Source organism: Mastigoproctus giganteus, chromosome 11, assembly GCF_048544385.1.
Source record: "Mastigoproctus giganteus isolate SK-2022 chromosome 11, ASM4854438v1, whole genome shotgun sequence".
Lineage (NCBI taxonomy): Eukaryota > Metazoa > Arthropoda > Arachnida > Uropygi > Thelyphonidae > Mastigoproctus > Mastigoproctus giganteus.
Window position 1 is genome coordinate 115,596,627 of NC_143585.1, and position 22,975 is coordinate 115,619,601.

Sequence of the window (22,975 nt, forward strand, 5' to 3'; positions counted from 1 at the left end):
ATAAGATTGATCATTAATTAACCTTACTGCCTCTTTTGATGTGAAAACATCTATGGCAGCACTGGAGTAAAACAGATTGATAACGTAATTTTCTTATAAAAATGATGCAGTTGATTGGTAACGAAATTTTTTATGGAAATGACTCAATTGACGTCACTTCCTATTAGATGGCTGTTAGATTTTAAATGATATAAATGACATCACTTCCTAAATGGCCCTAATGATGCTAACTCAGTCACTAATGTTGATTCGGTAGAGTAAGTTCTTACCAAGATATGGAAATGACGTCACTTCCTAAATGATGCCAACTCAGTTACTTACATAGATTCGTTAGAGTAAGCAGTGGGTAGTAATATTATACAAGAATAAAAGCTTCAAAGTCACCAAAGAAGCCTCTCATGTCGAAAAGAAAGGAGTTCAAAAACATAGAGAACAAAAAAATGCAGACTTTAATAAAATCTGCTTCTCAAAATTTTGATCGACATCAGCCTTCTAAGTAGCTTTTTTTTTTTTTAAATAAAAATCTCAAACACAAATTTATAACCTTATAACAATTATTACCATGAAGGCTCAGAAGACAAAGGATACTTGTGTTGCTTTTAGACTTAAATTTTTGTAGATTATAGTTTTTGTGAAATGTGTGGATTTAAGTCATTGAAGATGACTCAGATAACATCAAATATAAGCATAGGAATAGAAGACTTCTTTCCTTTGTCTCATTGGAGAATTATCTGGAAATTGGGATTTAAGGAATTGATGGTGGATATTCAAAATGGAAGCTGTTTATACAGTGCAAGTTTTCATTTTCTCAAACTGGAAGGTGGAATGTAATGTGTTATCAGCAAAATTATGGATAGGATTTCCATAAGTGAAAAATTGGTCATTAATGTACGAGTTGGAAAAGAGTGGGAGAATGAACAGAACAACCTTGGGGAACATCAGCATTAGTGGGGGGGTTAGAAGACAGAGCTCCAACTGTAATCACCTGTAGTGAATGGTCTGTGAGAAAACTCTCTCTGACCATTCACTACAGAATCAGAAGCATTAGAAATGTCAAGAGCAGCTGCTTGAGTTTCATCATATTTGTCCATTGAATTTGTCTAAAAATGGCTAATGTACGCCAATTTATCACTAGTGGAACAATACTGACAGAATCTATATTGGTAATCATCAATTTGATCGAAGAGTTCAGGGTAGTTTAAAAGTTGGCATTTGGTGGGTTTAAACATTACTTTGGAATGAATAGAGATAAGAACAATGTATTGATAATTACAAGGAGGGATTTTGCCACCTTTTGAGGAACTGACTGTATAAGCAAATTTCAAAGCAGAGGGTTTCACACCAGTGGAATAAGAAAGTGTAAAAAGCAAACACAAAACCAGAGCAAGCTCAAGAGAACCTAAAGCTTTCTTGGCATTAAGAAATTTTTAAACCTTTCAGCCTAACAACCCTTCAGAGTATACAGTCAATGTTTATTGGCCCTCTAGGCACTTCAGATATTAACTTGGTAATGGTCTCTACTCCGGTGATGGATTGGGGAAGCAAATGCCATTCTCTACTTTACATTGTTTGGCATTACAGGAATGTGAAATCATTGATATGCATAATTTCTGTTCTTTTCCTTGGTAGGATTACTGTTTTAATTCTTCTGCTCACAACATTTTTGCACAGATTGTGTCAGTGAAATTATTCTTGTAGGGAAGATCCTTTCACACTGATATCTCATTCTTTATCTAAACCTTGGTTATTCGATAAATGTGCTACAGCTGTTCAAGATGCGAATGTAGCGTATAGCTGTTGGCTTGTATCCAAAGCTCCAGCTTCAATTTCTGCCTACACTAAAACTTGCACCAATTGTAAAAGTTGTTAATCCATCCAAACTTGATTTTAAACAGACTAAGAGACTAACTTGTAATAAATCAGGTTTGCAAAATTATGCTTAATCATACCAGCCAACTTTTCCAGTTAAGTAATAACTTTTCTGATAATCAGATGCCTTAGTTTGTTTTATTCTGGTTTTCTTTGGTTATTTTTCAAATATGCATATATTATTTATTTTTATTTTTTATTTATTAATTTATTTTTTTTTTTCAATTCCAGATCTGCTGAATTTAATGATATATGCTTAAAAGTCAATATTGGACGTTTCTGCGCATTCACTTGCTTTCATTTAATAACAGCCCATTTGTTTTGTATGAGTTTTCTTACTATAGCTTTTATAGCTAGCACCAGTTCTCTTGGCAGAGAAATAAAAGTTTGAAAAATTCATCCAGTCAGAATAAGGTCTATAGTTCCATTCACTCAACCTAAAGGGTGACTAGTAATATGAAATTTTCAGTAATATTTTTGCATTGGAATCCTTTGTTAGCTGAAAGTATGATGATTTTTTTGAGAATTAAAGTCTATAAAAGTGGTTATGTCAAAAGAAAAAAAAAAAAAATAAAGTTTTTTACATATTAAGGAAGAGAAATTGTCTTTCATGTAGTGGAATTTTGTAAAAGGAAGCTGAAAATAAAAATCCTGTGATTTCCCCTGTTCATTGCAGTTCAGTGCATTTCTTCAATGGCTGAATTGTCTACATAAAGTGTGCATCAAATGAAAAATGAAAAACAGAAGTGTAACAGACATGGTGAATACTGCAAGTCAAGACTCAAGGTGGAAAATTTTATGAAATGAAACATTTAAAAATAATGGAATAAAAGAGTTAATGCATTTATGTGACATGATAGTGCATGTGACAAAACAATGGTTTTTCATCATGTTACAAGCCCTAGTCTTAGTACTCACAATGCAGCAAACTCCTGTGTTATCAGTTACCTAGATATTGCATTACTTTTAAATAAATGGGATCATGAAAAGACTAATCTGCTATTTATCTCATCTTTCCATTTATTTGTGTTGTCATTATGTTTGTCCTTTAAATAAATGCTAGGTTAGACATGGCTGTGTTATTTGTTCTCAAGTGTAATACCTAGGCATCCCATAGTACAATAGGTTAAGTACTATGACCATTGCAACATTCATTGCAGGTTAAAATCAGCTGGTGGCAAGGGCATACATAAATGGACACAATAGTCCAAGTGCTTTTATATAAATACAGGCTGGTCTCTATTAACATGATTAATTCGTCCCATGAGTGCATCGCAAAACGGAAATGCGTTAATCGAATATAATCAATAGGAAAAATTATAATTTGTCCTTGTCCTTGACCTTCAGGAATGTCCATAAAGAATTTTAAAAATACTTTTAAATAACTTTTTAACTATATACTATGTAAAAGATAATGAAAATAATCATGGAATTAAATGTTTATTGCATAAAACAGCATTTCCAAAACTGCACTGTGAAATATTCGTGCATCGGACACCGCACGAACTACTAGCTCGAGGTAATTCACAGTTTCAACATTACTTATTAAGTTGTTTGGACCTAACTACAGTACTTAATGAACGGAACTGTTAGGTATTTCTTTTTGCCTAGGGGCACTGTGAACCAAGAAAGTTTGGGAACCTCTAACATAAAATACACAATGAAGAAACTATTTGCTACGGAAATATTTGAACAGAGTCGTTTGAACAGTGTTGGCTTTCTTTTTTGAATCAATCAATTTCCGATAGCAGACAACAATTTTCTCTACACCCTGGCGAAATAAATATCGCAGAGGAACCTCAAACCCTTTTGTTTGAGGTTCTCTGCGATATGAAAGATTTCATCTAGTTCTTTTACCGTTATCACCTTTGCAGTAAGATTTTCATCTGGCTCATTTAAAAATTAGAATTTTTAAATGCAAGTCTGCAAGTAACTTTATTAGCAGGAGACAAACAAGTAACACGTCTTCTTCCGATGGTTGATGGAAAACACTGAGGCGGGCAGCGGTCTTTATTGCCTGTCCGATACAAGGTAAGCTTAGCACTGTATTCAAATCAAGAAAAGTGGTATAGTTTTTTCAAATAGCTCTAACTGAAAAACGCGTTAATCGAACTCGCATTTTGCAAGGTGTGTGCATGTGTGTGCGTGCGCACTCAGAAATTTTACTGGGTTTTTAAATATTACTTCTTTCATTAAGTTGTTTTAATGACAAATTTCAATAAACTTGTTTAGATTTAGGTAAATTTTATTTCCTAATGGTAAGTTGAAATCATTGTTAGATTGAAAATGCAAACTCAGTAGAACCTCCTAAAACAGAAGGACCTAATCCTTGCCAGACCTTGGAATTTCCTGCATAGCTGCCGACTCTTTGAATTTACAATCAAGAATCTTTTTTTCTTTTTTTTTTACTTGATTTTGACTTCTTCTCTGTCTCACCATCACAATATAGTTGGTGACAGTTTTTCTGTCCTTTTATTTTCACAAAAAAAAGTAAAATTATGTTAAAATTTAAATTTTTTGAAACCTTTGTGAATTTCTGCTTATTTTTGTTAATGAATTGGCCATTGAATTGCTAATCTGTGTAAAATATAAATGTGTGATAATAGCTTTATTCTCCGTAATATGTAATCATAATTTTATAATAGTTTTGCAAAGCCAGTTAGCATCTTTTGAGATGCCAATTGCTTTTATGCACCATGAGATGCCTTTTATGCATCTCATGATTGAAATGTGTTAAGGGCTTTAGCTTCAGGCTGCGAGAGATTTAGACAACGTACAAGTTAGTGCAAACGCATCATATTAGTATGCAGCTTAACACAAATATGCAAAGGCGGCATATTTGTTAAGTTATATAGGCGGCATCGTTAAGTTATATCTCATATTGTTATACACCATCAGGCATCTCTCATATTGTGGAGTTATACTTCATAACTGTTTTGTCATCATTGCATCACTAGGGTACCTACCCAGCCACCGAAGAAGGGCCAAATAGCCCTGAAACAGTGCCGTCTGGGTGGTAGTATCTGCTGAGAATAATAAGTCTTCTCCTTTATTATTCGAAGTAGTGTAATATCACGGCAACTCGTTATGAAGGCATTCACAATATGAGATATAACTAAATGATGCTGCCTTTGCATATTTGTGCTAACTCAGAGTTTAGCTTCATACTAATATTTGCACTAACTTGTACGTTGTCTAAATGTCTCGCAGCCTGAGGCTAAAGCCCCTAACACATTACAGCCTTAATTTATATTATACACCATCAGGCATCTTTCATATTGTGGAGTTATACTTCATAACTGTTTTGTCATCATTGCATCACTAGGGTTCCTACCCACCCATTGAAGAAGGGCCAAATAGCCCTGAAACGGTGCTGTCTGGGTGGTGATATCCACTGAGAATAAGTAACAACAGTCTTCTCCTTTAGTGAAGCGTTACTTATTCGAAGTAGTGCAATATCATGGCAATTCACAATATGAGATATATCTTAAACGATGCCGCCTTTGCATATTTGTGCTAATTCAGAGTTTAGCTGCGTACTAATATGATGCATCTCATGATGTAACACATGCTGAATGTTTATTCTCATATTCTGTCATAGAATGTAATCTTCCTCTGAATGTTGCTGATTGTTGAAGGTGGATTGTTCAGAAATATGTTTCCTGGATAGTGAAATAGCAAAAAAAAAATATGGTTGTGAAAGAACAAGAGTGATGGACATTATGAATAGAGAAAGAAGAGGTAGTGATGGCTGTAAAAAATGGGTCATTATTGTTAGCTACAGATGGCAGTAATCAAAGTCATTCCAAGTTGTATCTTGTCATAGTGACCTTTCATCATAATAATAATAAAGTTGAAAGCAACTTACTCTGAATACCACTTATAGTATATCTAAAAACTGGAATATCATGAGTATTAGAAGAGGGGATTGAGTACTTGAGTAGTAGTTGTAGTAATGGCAAATGATGCAAGAAAGCAAACTTATATAGCATCTGCCAAAACACACACACACACAGTTCACCCATCTGTACCCTCCAAGAATTTGTCTGGTTCTCCCTTAAATTTATTCAACCCATCCACTTCCATAACAACAGGTGGAAGCCTGTTAGAAAGGAAGGTTACTCTCAAGTTTATTATTCTAATAAAGATTTTGTTACAGATCTTTGTAAGCAGCACAGAAACAAGATAGAAAAGAAACCTTGAATTATTCTTGCATTCCATTTATCTATTCTGTCATTTAAGGAGCTTAGAGAAATGTAAACATCATGGTTCATCAGTGCTGGATTAAGGCATGGGCTAGTAAGGTCCTTGCCTGGGGTGCCATTCTTTAAGGATCACCAAAAACAGAACGGTGAAGAAAGAAATATATATATCCTTAGTAAGAGAGCACGGAAATACCTTGGTCCAGCTCTGTGGTCCACACACTTATTGGATCATTTGGATACATACATATTTCATCTAGGGTTTAGAGAGCCAAATTAAATCCTGTAGAAGATAGGGTTGCCTTAATTACAGAATCACAAGGTAATATTTATAAACAAATGGCAGAAGTTGTTTGTGTTTCGGATTCTAACTAAAGTTAAGTGTGAAGCTAATGCTGTATATCTTTGAATGTCTGGAGTTATTGTTTTAGTAACAACAGATTATAACCATATAATGAATGTTTATCCAAGCTTATTCAAACTATTCTGATCCATTTGTCTAAACTTCTATGAAGGCTGATACAAATTAGTTTTATTATATAATGAAATCCTACCCTTTTAATGAAATGGAGCACTCCTTCATTAACAGCATCAAGTGTTTGTGCTATGTGATATAAAGCATTCAGGCAGATAGAGATGGTGCATGTGTACAATTCAGTGTGAGAATGGGCAAAACTAAAGATTTAAGTGACTTTGAATGTGGCATAGTATTTGGTGCCAGATGCAGTGGTATGGGTATCTTGACCACACCCCTACTGAGGTTTTCATGTATGACTGGCTCTCATGTGTATTGAGATTGGTCCAATAATCAAATAAGCCTTTCTCTTACCCTGCACAAGTCTTGTCTGACTACAGGCAATGGAGGCTGATAAGGCTTATGCAGGGTGAGAGAAAGCCAGTACAACATTAGTAACTAAAGAGGCATTTTAGAACACAAAATTCATCATATCATGTCATGGATGAGATATTTCAACTGACAACCAAACTGAATTTTACTTCTGTCAGCAAAAAACAAACCACTGAGTTGAGGATTGGAAAAATGTTGCTTCTGCATCCCAGTTCCTACTGTTTCATGTCAATTGGAGGACCAGACTATAGTGAAAACAGCATGAGTCCCTGGTCAAGTGTCAATGATGTAATCTGGTGGTGATAGTGTGGCATGTGAAGTATTTTCGTAGTGCACATTGGCCTCTTTTATACCAGTGGAGCAACTTTTTGATGTCACATTATCTATAAATTATTTCTAACTAGGCATACCCCTTCATGTCTGCAGTGTCTCCATCTGCGAATGAGTTCTTCCAACAGTGTGATACACCATATTATGAAGTCAGAATTGTACAGAACTAGTTCCAGGAACACGAAAGTGAATTTGGCCTACTGTGGCTGCTCCTCAGTCACTAGATCTCAATCCATTTGAGCACCTGTCAAGTGAGATGGAACTGAGCTCTTTGGGTGGTTGTGGCTCTATGCCAGTTTGTAACAATTTGTGGGAAACAATTGAGCTAAGATGGATCAGAATCCCTGTGTCACACTTTCAATACCTTGTTGAATCCTGGGGGGGGGGGAAAGAGGACCTACTGATTATTAGGCAAATGTACCTAATAAAGTGGCCACTTAGTGTATATGAAATGAAATATACAATAGAACCCGGATAAGAAGTTTTCCAAGGGAGTGGAGGTTTAGAACTTCTTACAAGAGAAAAGTTCTTTCAGACCTAAAAGGTATAAAATATTAACTATATAAATAAAAATTAAAAGATGCACATACATAAGTTAAAGATTATTTCAGAATTTATAAATATTTTATTCTGCCTATGGGAGATACATTTTTAAACTGAGGATTTCTAATTCTTAACATTCTATTTGTTATACTCATTACCAAATTGGAAGAATTGAGCTCCTTTGGAGTTTAAACATACCTAAAAATGGACATCATTGAGATTTCAACTGAGACCATGTATATTTGTGAAATGAATGAGGAATTGTTTGGTAGGTTTAGCCCTTATCATCAATAAAGCCTCATCATATTGACCAGCTGTGTCAGTTTCACTAGAAAATGGAAGCCAGTTTCAATTGTGAACGTTAAAATCACCAGGGAAAATTACCTCATGTTAAGAAAGTTTGACTGAAGAAAGTCAAGTTTCAATGAAAGGAAGTCGAAGTGTTACAAGTGATTGGTGGAATTGGGAGATTGATTGAGGCAGAAATTGAATTTGTCATAATGGAATATAGAGATTGTAAGCCAGAGAAGATTGAAAAGAGGAGATTCCAAATTACAAAGTCTCTGACAGGGAATATCAAAGAGACATATGCATAAGTGCCCCCTTTGAAGCGAAAGGAATCATACAGTGAATGAGCAACTGCGATAAGGGGTGTTTGAATCAACCAATAGTTGGGATTCTGTCAGAAAATTAAGTGAGCCTGACAGACTGTAAGTGAAAATGGACATCATTGAGATTTCAACTGAGACCATGTATATTTGTGAAATGAATGAGGAATTGTTTGGTAGGTTTAGCCCTTTTTGCAGATAAGTACAGTCTCTTAGTTTGACTATTCACGATGTATTCAGTAATAAAGAAAAGGTAGAGGGGGTGTGGTGTGAAGTAATGAAATTTTCACTTGATCTTAGCATGTGCATTAACTTGATGTTTCCTGTTGCTTTCTGTAATTGTAGTAGCTTCCCTAACTTTTTTTTTTTTTTAATGAAAACCCCAAACACGAGAGGTATTAGAACCTATAGTACTTAGTATTGTGCTTGGGTTAGAGGTTGAGAAGATGAAAGGAAATATTTGTAGACATTAGACTCGAACTTCTGTAGACTGTAATCTTCAGTAAATACATATGAAGGAAGGTGTTCCAGAAAATGGCAGTTGAATGAATAAATGAGGAAGATGAAAAGTTGGTTCTGTGAGTTTGAAGTTGGACAGTAAATGGATGTTGGCTGGTGGCATCACGTGTTCGGACTGTTTTGAAAGAGACAGTGGAAATTATAGAAACCAATTTAGAAGAACAGTGCCCATGGAAGTATCTGTAGAAAAGGCATGCAGCAGAAACAGTATACATCTATTAGACAGTTAGTGGAGAGACTCTGTTAGAGAGGAGTCATTAATTAACCTAACCGCCCTCTTCTGAATTGAATCTAGAAGCCTAAGAGAGGTTTTGGGGGCACCATCCCAGATGTGGGAACAATATTCCATGGTAGGGCGGATTTGCGATTTGTACAGAGTGAACAGCTGTTTGGAAGAAAAGTAACGCCGAGAACGAAAGAGAAAACCAAGTTTTTTGGATGCAGAGGAAGCAGTATTTGTAATGTGCTTGTGCCAAGAGAGATTAGAAGTCAGGGTAATCCCCAAAAGAGATATCATTTTGCCTATAAATTGTAGTGTCACCAAAGATAAGCATAGGTGCAGAAGAATCCTTTTTGCAAGATATAAGACAAGACTGAGTTTTAGAAGGGTTGAAATCAACTAAGTTGTCTTTGCCCCACTGGAGAATTACCTGGAGATCAGCATTCAAGGAATTGGTAGTGGATATTCGAGAAGTTGCAGCTGATTGGGCAGAGCAAGGTTTCTCAAAATGGAAAGTGGAATACAATGCTATCATCGGCAAAACTATGGATAAGATTTCCAGTCAATGGAAGAAGGTCATTAATATACAAGAAGAAAAGATTGGGGGAAAGAACTGAACCTTGGGGGTCACCAGCATTAGTGGAGAAGTTAGAAGACAGAGAGCCATCTACCATCACCCTCAGTGAGTGCTCAGAGAGAAAAAGCTTGATAACTAATTACAAAAAACAGTTGGAAAACCGTAAGATGGAAGCTTGTTTAGAAGACCTTTATGCCAAACATGATTGAAAGCCTTTGAGATGTCAAGAGCAACTGCTTGTGTTTCACCAAACCTTTCCATTGAATTTGCCCATAAATCGGTAACATAAGCCAGAATATCACCAGTGGATCGACACTGACGGAATCCATACTTGCAATCGTTGATCAGACGGAAGGTTTCAAGTTAGTTTGAGTTGATAATTAATTGATTTCTCCATTACTTTAGAAAGAGTAGAAGTAATTGCAATGGGATGATAATTGGATGGGAAGGATTTGTCACCCTTTTTAGGAACTGGCTGGATATGAGCAAATTTCCAAGCAGAAGGAAAAACACCTTTGGAATAAGAAAGCAAAAAAAAGGTGGCAAAGAACAGGAGTAAGTTCAGGAGCATAGGTTTTGAGAACAAGTGGAGAAATACAATCAGGACCTGGAGCTTTCTTTGCATCAAGATTCATCAAAATCCTTCTGACATCCTTTTGACGGAAAACCACAGGAGGCATTGAATGGAGCGTGTTGGGAACAGTGGGAGGTGTTTTACCAAGATCATTAATACATGAGTTGGAATAAAAAATGGGATGCTAGCAGACAGCTTTATCCTTGGCTGAAGTGACAACAGAACCATCTGGTTTTGACAGAGGGGAGAAGCAGAGATGGGCAAAAGTTGCGGCCGATATCTTAGGCAAGAGACCAGAATGCTCGGCTACCATTTGGATAAGAAACGAGTTTTCTGCTCTGAGCCTGTTTAGAATGATTATTAACTGCTTTACAATTGTTGCGATCTTTGGTGTAGGTAGAAAACGAAACTGAAGAATTGGAAACAAGCCAATTACGATATGCAACGTTCTTCTCTTGAACAGCCTTAGCACATTTATTGGAAAACCAAGGTTTAGATGGTGCCTCCATAGCCAGGTGGGAAGGAGCAGCAGCGCGTAGCACACGCTTCTTGATTAGACCGGGGTTCGAGCCCGTCACCACCAAATACGGAGGATGCGGAAATGTCAGGGAATGACTACCGCATATCCCGGAGCAATATGGCCTTAGTTGCTAATGCTCCTAAAAACAAAATAACAAACAAACAACAAGGTTTAGATAAAGGACGAGATTTTAAAGTGGAGTGTGGAATAAAGGATTCCATTCCTACAAGAATAATTTCACTGACATGAACTGAGCAAATGCTGACATCGACAGTTTTGATACAGTAATCCAACCAAAGAAAAGAAATCTCGTAGGTCATCCCATTTTGCATTCTTGTAATGCCAAACAATACGAGGTTGGGAATAGTCATGAGATAAAGGCCCCATTGGAGAAGAGACAATCACCAATTTGTGATCTAAGGTGCCTAAAGGACCACTCACTTCGACCGTGTACTTAGAAGGGCTGTTTGTGAGAAAAAAATCAAGCGTGTTGGCTGTATGGTTAGGATTGTCCAGTATCCTTGTAGGTAAATGAACAATCTGTGCAAGGTCGTTACTAATTTCAAAAGCCTCAGCATCTCGTCCAGCTGGGTCGATGTGACTAGAAAACGGAAGCCAGCTGGAGTTGTAAACATTAAAATCACCAAGGAAAATTACCTCACTGTTAGGAAAGTTGGACTGCATAAAGTCAAGTTGCAAAGAGAGGAAGTCAAAGAGCTCCAAATGATTAGTGGAGTTGGGAGAACGGTAGAGACAACAGATGAATTTGACACAATGAGGTAGAGAGATTTTAAGCCAGAGAAGATCGAAAAGAGGAGATTCCGAATTACCAAGTCTCTGACAGGAAATATCCGAAAGGACATGTGCACAAGTACCATCTTTAAGGCAAAAGGAATCATACAGCAAATAATTTGGACAACTGAGATGAGAAGTAGTGGAATCAACCGATAACTGAGATTCTGTCAGAAAAAGTACATGGGGTTTGGCAGACTGTAAGTGGAAATGGACATCATTGAGATTAGAACTGAGACCACGTATATTTGTGAAATGAACTAGGAAGTGTTTGTGAGGTTTAGATCTTTTCGCAGATAAGTTTGCTCTATTAGTTTGACAATTCATGGTGTATTCAATAGTAAGAAAAAGTGGTGGGGGGGGGACATGCTGTATGAAGTAATGAAATTTTTGGATATGACATACACATGGTAAGAATATACCCAGATCCTTGCCATAACGTGACCTCGACAATCCCCCCCCCCCCCGCATACACACTACTCGGACTACCTACAGTCACTATCTGGCAGAGTAGAGGTAGCAAGATTATATCTAGCTGATCCTGAAGCCTTCAAAAAAGTTAGGTTCGGTCCGGTGTACTTACTACTGGCCTATGAACACTGTTTTAGAGCTGTACCCTCGAAATGTAAGGATGATTGGATCTCGCCATGATGTTCATCATAACCGCAAAAGTCATCAGTCATACTGCATGATGGAAGAGATGGGGAAGGGTTGAACTGAAGCTGTTTGCTGCCATTGACCTCTTTAGGTTCCTCTACCACCAAAACTCGGATTACCAGCCTACCTACTGGTAACCAGATATGTAGGCCCTGTCTTCATAGCATGTTGAAGGAAAGGCCCTAAATATCCTTCCTTCTCTCATCTGCATCTGACCTATATTCCTGCTGGGGTTGAAACCCAACCTTCCTCTAGGTTAGTCAGGTCCCAGCAGCCACCCCGTGAGGAGAGAGAGAGGAATTGAGATGGATAGACTCGGTGAACCCGTTGGTGGGTTTGTGTATTCCGCTTGCGCATCCTAATTCCTGTACATCTCTACAAAATTTCCAATTTTTCATGAATATTACTAGAAGCAGGCATAATGGAACCATCCATTTTGGCTTGGAATAGCCCATTTATAGTGATTGAGAAAGAGGATAGAGGCCAAGGTAGGTTTAGTAAAGTCATTTTGCCTTGTAAGGTATTTAATTTGTTTATTCGAACGAGGATAATTATTAGAATGGACCGTAATAGTGGCATGTGATACAAGAAAGCAAGCGTATGAGCTTATGTAGCATCAGCCAAAAAAAAAAAAAAAAGAAAAAAAAATTCACACAACAAGAGTCCAAGGATTCTCTTGTAATTATGGCCTAGGGTTCTTAGTTCCTTTGCTGCCTCCTTTAATATAACTGGATAGATCCCATCCACCCCAGGTGCCTTTCTTACGTGTAACTTCAACAATTTCTCCTCCACTTTGCTTTTGGTTATTACAAAATCATTAAGCACCCTGCTAGAATTTGATAACCTTCTGGCATTTTCAATCCATAATAACTCCTCATGTGTGAATGTAGATGCAAAATACTCATTCAGTTTGTTTGCTATCTGAGCAGGATTATCAACAGTCGAACCATCAATATCATGTGGACCAATCTGGTTCATCCCCTTCCTTTTAGAGTTTATATAAGTAAAGAAATCCTTGCTGTTTTTCTTGGCATCCTTTGCCAAAGATTTCTCGAAGTGAATAAAGGAAGTGAATTATACCTGTTATGATGTTCTGAAAATTGATCATCTGCTTGGGAAGAATACTTCGTTTTTGAACGAATGTTTATAAATGTTCAGCATTGTATTTCTAAAGGAAACAGACCCAAATTCTGCAAGGAAAGGAGGATTATCTGTACTTTTTTTTTTACAGATACTTTGTAAGCAGTGCAGAAACAAGATAAGAAATAAACTTTGAATTCTTGTATTTCATTCATCTTTTCTCCCATTTAAAGATTAACTTGATTTTAACATTGCTGATGGACCACTTTCTATTGGTTTAGAGAGGGAGAGAGAGAGAGAGAGAGCCAGATTAAATCCTATAAAAGGAAAATGTTATCTTACATTACAGAAGTGTGGGTTAATATTTATGAAAATATGACAGAAGTTAAGTTTAGATTCTGATTGCGGTTAAATGTGAAACTAATGATATTAATAATTAAAGGAAGACACTATAAGCCATGTGTGAATGTTACATACATTTATCGGAATGGTTATAAGGCAACAAAAGTTAATAACAATATAACCACCACAATGCTTGTACCTAACAACCAGGCCAAAAAGGTTGGGAAGGGGGAATTACAGAGTTAGAAAGAAAAATACTAATTTACAAGAATAATATAACTTACAAATTAAAGTTAAATTGGTAATAACAAACAGAATTCAATGCTAAAACAAAACTGCAAATACTATTAAATAAAACATAAACTAAAGACTAAGCACTGGTCACCTACCTTGTTTGTCAGATGGTAGAGCTAAATTTATATAATGCTAACTTCCCAAAGCAGCTGATATCACTCAGCTTTATGCAGTGACATTGGACAGTCTCTTGATAAGTAAACTCTATAAAAATTACAAGCTTTTAAAATTTCTTCAGGATTAACTTTTATCTATATGCCAAATTAATTATAAATGATATATTAACAGTTACTAGCATAACAAAGTAGCATAAAATTAAAAAGGCACAGGAGTAATAAAATATCCCTGAGTTACAAGTACCTAATTTAGAATCATGAATGCAAACAGTCTCTACAAAATAAACAGTGTAATGTTTTCAAATAAATAACCTGTAAATATTTATGCATTTTTTTATCTGATAAATTAAAAAAGGATAAAGTGTGCTGTATCAATGTTGAATAAGAAACTAATGAGAAATGCCTTTAGGTAAATTCAATTTTCGTGCTATCCTAATAAAAGCCATATACAATTGGCTGGGCTACTATTCTTCATCACATTCCTTCAACCAGTAAGATTTGTTCCATGAAATAATACTGTTAATAGTGTAGTCTCCATAGAGTTCATTCTACTGTGATTTCTTGAGTCTTGCTATCTTTGCAAGATAAAGATGCAGTTGTGTGTGCACACACAGTATCCACTGATTAATTTCTTTTTTGGTTAGTTAATCAGTGGATACAAGAATATTTTTTTGATGTGATTCCTGATGTTTAATTAAGGTCTTTTTTCTCATGCTTACTATTATTTTTGTATCAGATATTGTTTTGATGGTAATAAATTTATATTTAATTGTTTGCTTTTGCAATATCCCTGTATATGTGTATATATATATATATATATTTATTTATTTTTATTTATTTTTTTAAATGTAGGGTACTCATCCTAATGCCAGGTGGATTAGTCAAGGAAGGCGTAATATTAATCGAAGATGGAGAGGTGCGGTACTTCCTCCTGCTCCCCCACATTATCCAGGGTTCCTCTTTCATTTTCTGTAAGTTTTAATGAGATGTCAAACTTTAGTATTGATAAATATTATATGGTTATGATATAAACATGCTCAAGTAACAGTTATAATTTAAGTTTTGAATTTTATTGTGGATAGAGGAACCTTATACTCAAAAAAAAGTGAATACTTAGAGTTATAAAGATCAGTGCTTTGACTTGTCATTAATAGTGATATTATACTGTCAGTAACCTAGAAGAGGGTGGGGAGTGAGAAACAGAAGTTTAATGGAAGGGGGAATTATAAATGAAAGTAACAGTCCTTAGACAAGGGTAATTAAAAGCAACTGAAACACTCAAAAGGGTAAAGTAATTCAAAGAATGCAGTGTGTACATTCATTATTAATTTTTTGAAGATTAAATGCACAAGGCATAATATGTTATGGGTTAAAATTAACTATATAATATCGGTGTAAATACACCATAGTTTACCCATAAATTTAACTACATAAGTAGGGTAACGGCATCATTTTGATTTTATCTCATTGTGGCTACCTTCACAATGAGATACCAGGTATTACACTACTTCAAATAAATAACGCTTCTCTAGTAGAGGAGACTACTGTTGTTTATTCTCAGTGGGCACCACCAGCACCCAGACTTGTTTCGGAGCTTCTTGGCTCATTCATAAGTAGTTAAAATTTTTGGTAAACTATGGTGTATTTACACCAATATTATATAATTAATTTTAACCCATAACATATTATGCCCTGTGCATTTAGTCTTCAAAATATTATCATTATCATTATCTTCACCATTTGGCATCTCTCATATTGTGGAATTAACTTCGTAACCATGATGGCATGTTTGCATTATTAGGGTACCTGCCCATCCACTGATGAGTGAGCTAACAAGCTCCGAAACGTGTCTGGGTGGTGGTGCCCACTGAGAATAAATAGCAGATACATTAGAGTACCGGTAAGTTGCCGATTTTTTTCGTTTTTTCCGTTTTAATTTCTGGAGGGTATCATACGGAAGTGTTCTACGTACTATATTGAGGTAAACTCCTCTTATTATTTTACTAATCCTTTTCCAATTTAATATTTGTATATTAGTATTAGTAGTGTCAAATAATGCAAGGAAACAAGCTTATACAGCATCTGCAAGAAACAGAAAAATCCACGCAGTTCATCTGTCTAGCCCCTCTAATAATTTGTCTAATTAAATGTATTTATTCTGCTCACTTTCACAAAAACAGATAGTAGTTTGTTCCAGCAATGTTACTATCTTGGTTTTAAGGTTTAAGGTTTTTTTTTTTTTAAGGTTTAAGGTTTCCTCGCTGCAATTTTAAGAAATGAAATCTTTCGTGGTAAGAGTTTCATTTTGTGTCTTTGAAGAGTCTGGTTGCTTTAATTTACACTGTTTCCAAGAGAGCCACATCATTCTTTAATGATGTGGCTTTCCAACATATAAAGCTTCCAGACATATAAGTGGTTCTACAGATATTGCCCCATTGCCTTATATATAGTTTGTCTAGTGGCACTGGTGGTTGCCCACGGCTCGGCTTTTGTTTCTCTGTGAAGCATACAGAACTTCATAAAGTCCAGGAATGTGTAATTGTGTCAGTGAAGTATAAGGTTGTGTTGTTCTTCTGGCCATTTATCTGTGGGGACCCCGATGGAACTCCATGTTGCCCCTCACTACCTTGTGGAGGCAGGCCAGGCAGCATTGGGCGATAGCTCAATTAAATTTATTATCAAATAAATTTATAAATCTTATTTATTTTTATTGTTAATTAAATTGTATTTAAATGGAAATCATGCCCCAGACTAGAGCAGCAAAGTAACGTGCACAAAATAGCAGAAGTGCAGTGGTTCAGGGGAGAACCAAAGGGAGCTATTCTCCAATGCATCACAGTCTAAAAAAATCAGAACATGATCTAGCTATGGAGGATGTCTTTATGTGAGTTCTAAGTACAGAGAACGTTAAGAAATTAGGCCCCAACTAAGCAGTCTGATGCGGTTTATGAGAGTTTAAAGAGTTTTGTAGATTCCCTTCGAAGGAATTAAATGGGGGGCCCATCAAGCTCTCAACTGCCCAACTCAATGCCAGAGCTCACTCTTGTGCACCAGGCAACACAACAGCAATCTTCAGGGCAGAATGTGTCGCACAGACGCTAGTTATTGTTGGTAACTCGATTGTCAGGAAAACGGGAAATATATTGTGCAAAAAAGGATAGGTGGAATAGGACCAGGGTATGTCTGCTAGGGGCAAAAGTTGATGATGTTGTAGAGCACATACCATATCTTAAGGGCTCAAAAGGTGATATCGTACACGTTGGCACTAATCACATTAGCCGACCGGGCTAGCCGAGTGGGTCAAGTACCTGCCCGGCAACCCAAAGGTCGTGGGTTCGATTCCCGCCTCGGGCTTGGATCAAAGTACTGCAAAAACTTTGGGAGGTGCAATATGGCCACAGAAGCCGATGCGCCAACAACTACCAAATCAAAAAAAAAAAAAAAAAACTAATCACATTGTGTAGAAGATCTGCGGATTTACTTAGCAAGTACAGGTCAATGTTGAAAAAAAAAAAAGTCACGAGTTAGGGTTAAATTTGAAAGTGTTTGCCATTCTGCACAGACACAATAAGAGGAAGTATATGATGAGGGCCTTGTCAGTCAGTTCGACCTTGATGAGATTATGCAAGGCTCAAAGGATAGAATATTTTTCAGTGTGGTATATACTTGTTAACAGGAGAGACTGCTTCTGCAGGGATGGGGTACACTTAAATAGATAGGGTGTAAGAATATTTGCTGATGCTATCGAGGCAATATTAGGTGGATCGGAAAACCACTAGTTTGGGAGGGGGATATAATACATTAACAGTAGCCACAAGCAGAAGTGGAAGTGATTCTTACGCTGCTTGTATTGGAATGAGCAGAAGCCAGGAAAGCAAGTTGCTGGGGATTTCAGGAACTGGTAGGAGTCGTGAAACAAGTAAATACTTGAGCTGTGTTAAAGTAACTAGGAGTAAGAACTGGTGCATGTACACCAATGTTAGGAGAATAGTAAATAAATTTGATGAATTTGAAGTGCTAGTCAAGACATCAAAGATGGATATTGTTGGGATATCAGAGACGTGGTGTCACACAGATATAAGAAATGCAGAATTGGAATTTGGAGAGTACAATGTGTACAGAAAGGATAGGAAGGGAGGAGGGGTTATGCTGTTAGTTATGAAACATAAAATCTAAAGAAGTGCATCCAGTTGACATTGGTGGACAGAGCAATGTTGAGTCACTTTGGTGTCACATAAACACTGGGAAAGCAAAAATGAGGATAGGAGTTTGTTATAGGCCTAATGACTCTGGTGAGTACGATGAACAATTATACAAAGAAATAGAGTGAGCCAGTAAATCAGTGTCTTATAATGGGGGATTTTAACTACCCAGATAGACTGGAACGTGTGGGTTGGTCACTTGAACACAAGCAAGGCTTTTGTGGATTAATTGGATGATTGTTTTCTACAGCAGCATGTTAGAGAGGGAACCATAGGGAGTAACACTCTTGATCTGATTATCAGTAGTGATTCTTCATGCATTGAAAATCTGCAGATAAAGGAACCACTAAGTGGCAGTGATCACAGTGTGCTGAAGTGGGATTTACTCAAAGAGGTAACTACCATCAAGGGTAAAGGGAAGGGTTTTTGCTTTCATAAAGGTGACTACAGTGATCTGAGACAGTTTTTAAATTCTATACATTGGAACCAACTGATGATGTTATCAACAGAAAATTCTCATTAGGAAGCATTCAAGGAATTAATCTTGCGAACTACAAGGATTTCATTAATTAAGAAATATTATTCAAGGTTTAGGCCTAAATGGGTCAGATGAACTAATAAGATTTGTGGCAGAGAAGAAACATGCATGGGATGCATATAAATTATCACATGATATAGAAGCCTATGGTAGATATAAGCTAGTCTTTAATCAAGTCACAAAGGAGATTAGGCAAGTGAAGGCAGATTATGAGAAATCTTTTGGCAAAGGATGCAAAGAAAAACAGCAACTTCCTTACTTACATTCACTATTTGTAAAATAATAAGGGTTTACTTCAGTATAGTACATAGAACACTTCCGTATGATACTCTGCAGAAATTAAAACGAAAAAATCGAAAATCTTACATTAGAATAACAATTGAATAAAAATCAATTTAAGATTGATTTTCAAAAAAATAAAACTTTTCAATTTTTTTCGTTTTAATTTCTGGAGAGTATCATGCGGAAATGTTCTACGTACTATAGTGAGGTAAACACTTATTATTTTACAAATATTGATATCTACGTAGAACGTATTGAGCATTACAGCTCTGGTTCATACTATCTAATTACGTACACTATAGAAGGAAGGGTATAAATCAGGTTGGTCCACTTCATATCGATGGTTCGACTATAGATGATTGTTCTCTGATAGCTGCCAAACTAAATGAGTATTTTGCATCTACATTCACACGAGTTATTCAAGGAGGAGAAGGCCAGATGTTTATATAACTCCAACACGGAGTTAAATGATTTTGTAATAACTGAGAGTAAAGGGGAGGAGAAATTGTTGAAGTTAAACATAAGAAAGGTACCGGGGGCAGATGGGATCTATCCAGTTATATTAAAGGAGGCAGCAAAGGAAGTAAACAAACCCTTAGCCATAATTATGAGAGCATCCTTATACTAGAGATGTGCAAGTGTATCTCTAATTCATAAAGGAGAAACAAAGGGTGACAAGAGTAATTACAGACCTGTTAGTTTGACTTCTGGTCCAGGGATAATAATGGAGTCACTGGTTAAAGAAGCATTGCAGGATCATCTACAGAAGACTGCAGTAGTAATTTAGAACAGCATGTGTTTGTTAAGGGGAAGTCTTGTCTGAACAATTTGATTGGATACGATGACTACTTGATCACAAAGGAACTGGATGCAAAAAATAATTTGGTATCATATACTTGGATTTCTGGAAAGCTTTTGATACTGTTGCACATGGAAGACTACTGTACAAATTGGAGCAGTTTGGCTTTAAGGGCAAGGTGCTGCAATGCTCAATCCATCTAACAATAAAAAGATGGTTGGATGGATTGAGCAGGATCAATGTTGATGGGATTCTTCCTTTTGCTCAGATTACAAAGCTGAGAGGGCATAAACTGAAATTGAGGAAAGACAGTTTAGTATTAGTAGAGGCATATGATGCAAGAAAGCAAGCATATACAGCATCAGCCAAAAAAAAAAAAAAAAAAGAAAGAAAGAAACCATTCCCATTTCACCCATCCATTTGCTCCAAAAGTTTGTCCACTTCTTCCTTGAATTTATTTAAACTATCAATTTTTCACAATGACAGATGGAAGTTTGTTCCACCAATCAACTTGCTGGCTAAAGGAAAATTTCTGCACATCTGTTCGACAACCGTCTTTCCTCAATTTGAGGTTATGCCCCCTCAGGTTTGTAATCTGCACAAGAGGAAGAATCCCATCAGCATTGAGCCTGCTCAATCCTTATACATCTCAATCAGATTGGCTTGCAGGTGCCTAGAGACCAGAAGCTGCACTTTACAGAACTTTGCCTTTCTTTGTAAGAGTACCCCCTTTGTTCTCCTCACCAGTCTTGTTGCCCTTCGTCGTACTCATTCTAGAAAATCTACATCCTTCCTAAAATGATCCTCTTCCAGACCTGTATACAGTACTCAAGGTGTGGCATGACCATTGCCTTATACAAGTGGATAATCACCTCCTTATCCCTACTAGAAAAATTCCTGTATATTCATTGACAAGACACCATGTGCTACTCTTGCAGACCGTCTGCACTGTCAGAAAACTTCATATCTGCCTGCACAATTACCACCAGGTCCTTTTCATTCTCTACCACTGTCAGTGTAGTACTTTACATTTGTCGATGTTAAACTTCATTTGCCACCTCTCAGTACATCTGCTTAACTTTTCTAGATCCTTTTGCAGCATCGTACTGTCATTAGTGTTATTAACAACCCTGCCACCCTTCGTATCGTCTACAAACTTGGACATTAAGTAAGCTTGATATATCATCATTAATATCATTTATAAATAATAGAAAAGAACAATGGACCCAACACTGAACCCTGATGGACTCCACTAATAACATTAGTCCACGATGAGCAGTGTCCATTGATTACCACTCTGTCTTCCCCTCAACCATCCCTTTATCCATAGCAGCAATTTGCTTCCAATGCCACACTGTTCCAATTGGTGCAACAGTCTTCCATGTGCTGCATTATCAAAGGCCTTTCTAAAATCCAAATATATTATATCAAAATTATTCTTTGCATCCAGTTCCTTTGTGACCACATCATAGTATCCAATCAGATTGGTCAGACAAGACTTCCCCTAAACAAACACATGCAGTTCTAAATTACAACTGCAGTGTTGTCTAGATGACCTGCAGTGCTTCTTTAACCAGTGACTCCATTATTATCCCTGGACCAGAAGTTAAACTAACAGCTCTGTAATTATCTGTGTCTCCCTTTGATCCTCATTTGTGGATTGGGGTCACATTTGCGCATCTCCAGTCCATGGGTACCTCCCCTGAGTCCAAGGAAGTTCTCATAATTAGGGCTAAGGGTTTGCTTACTTCCTTTGCTGTCTCCTTTAATATAATTGGATAGATTCCATCCACCCCAGGTGCCTTTCTTATGTTTATCTTCAACAATTTCTCCTCCACTTTACTCTCAGTTATTACAAGATTATCTAGCTTACTGCCAGAGTTTAATACACCTCTGGCATTCCCCTCCCTGAATAACTCCTCATGTGTGAATGTCGATGCAAAATATTCATTTAGTTGTTAGCTACCTGAGCAGGATCATCAACAGTTGAACCATTAATATCAAGTGGACCAATCTGATTCATCACCTTCCTTCTAGAGTTAGCATTAGCATTAGCATTAGCAGAGGCATATGATGCAAGAAAGCAAGCTTATTCAGCATCAGCCAAAAAAAAAAAAAAAAACACACCACTCCCATTTCACCCCTCCGTTCGTTCGAAATACCTGTCCAGTTGAGCTTTAAATTTGTTTAGGCTATCAACTTCAACAACAAGTGATGGAAGTCGGTTCCACCAACCAACCACCCGCTGGCCAAAGGCAAATTTCCGCACATCTATCCGACATCCGTCCTTCCTCAATTTGAATTTATGTCCTCTGAGGTGATTATTCTGAGAAAGATGAAGAATCCCATTGGCATTGAGCATGCTCAAACCATTCAAAGCCTTATACACCTCTATCAGATCACCTCGCCGGTGCCTAGTCTCCAGACTCTGTAATTTGCAAAACTTAAGCCTTTCTTTGTAAGAGCAACCCTTTGTTCCATTTACTAATCTTGTTGCCCTTCTCTGTACCCGTTCCAGCAGCTCTACATCCTTCTTGAAATGAGGCCTCCAGACCTGTATACAGTACTCAAGATGTGGCCTTACCATTGCCTTATACAAGGGAATAATCACCTCCTTATCCCTGCTAGAAAAATTCCTGTATATCATTGACAAGACACCATGCGCTACTCTTGCAGCTCGTCTGCACTGCTCAGAGAACTTCATATCTGCCTGCACAATTACCCCCAGGTCCTTTTCATTCTCCACCACTGTCAGTGTAGTACCGCAGAGTTGATACGTTGCTCTGGGGTTACTGTTTCCCATATGCAGCACTTTACATTTGTCGATGTTAAACCTCATTTGCCACCTCTCAGCCCATCTGTTCAACCTTTCCAGATCCTGTTGCAGCAGCATAGCGTCAGTATTGTCCTTAACGACCCTGCCAACCTTTGTATCATCTGCAAACTTGGACATTAAACTTGATATCCCATCATCAATATCATTCATAAACACCGAAAACAACAACGGACCCAACACTGAACCTTGAGGAACTCCACTAATAACATTAGTCCACGTTGAGCAGTG

At 36.9% G+C, this 22,975-nt stretch overlaps 1 protein-coding gene across 1 annotated transcript in view; it reads left to right on the top strand.

The window, feature by feature from the left end:
- LOC150078365 (E3 ubiquitin-protein ligase RNF38-like) overlaps window positions 1-22,975 on the top strand; it is a 280,964-nt gene that overhangs the window by 192,635 nt on the left and 65,354 nt on the right. The window contains exon 8 of the mRNA XM_090384822.1: window positions 14,943-15,061. Within this exon, the coding sequence (XP_090240948.1) occupies window positions 14,943-15,061 (119 nt within the window). The remainder of the gene's footprint in view (window positions 1-14,942; window positions 15,062-22,975) is intronic.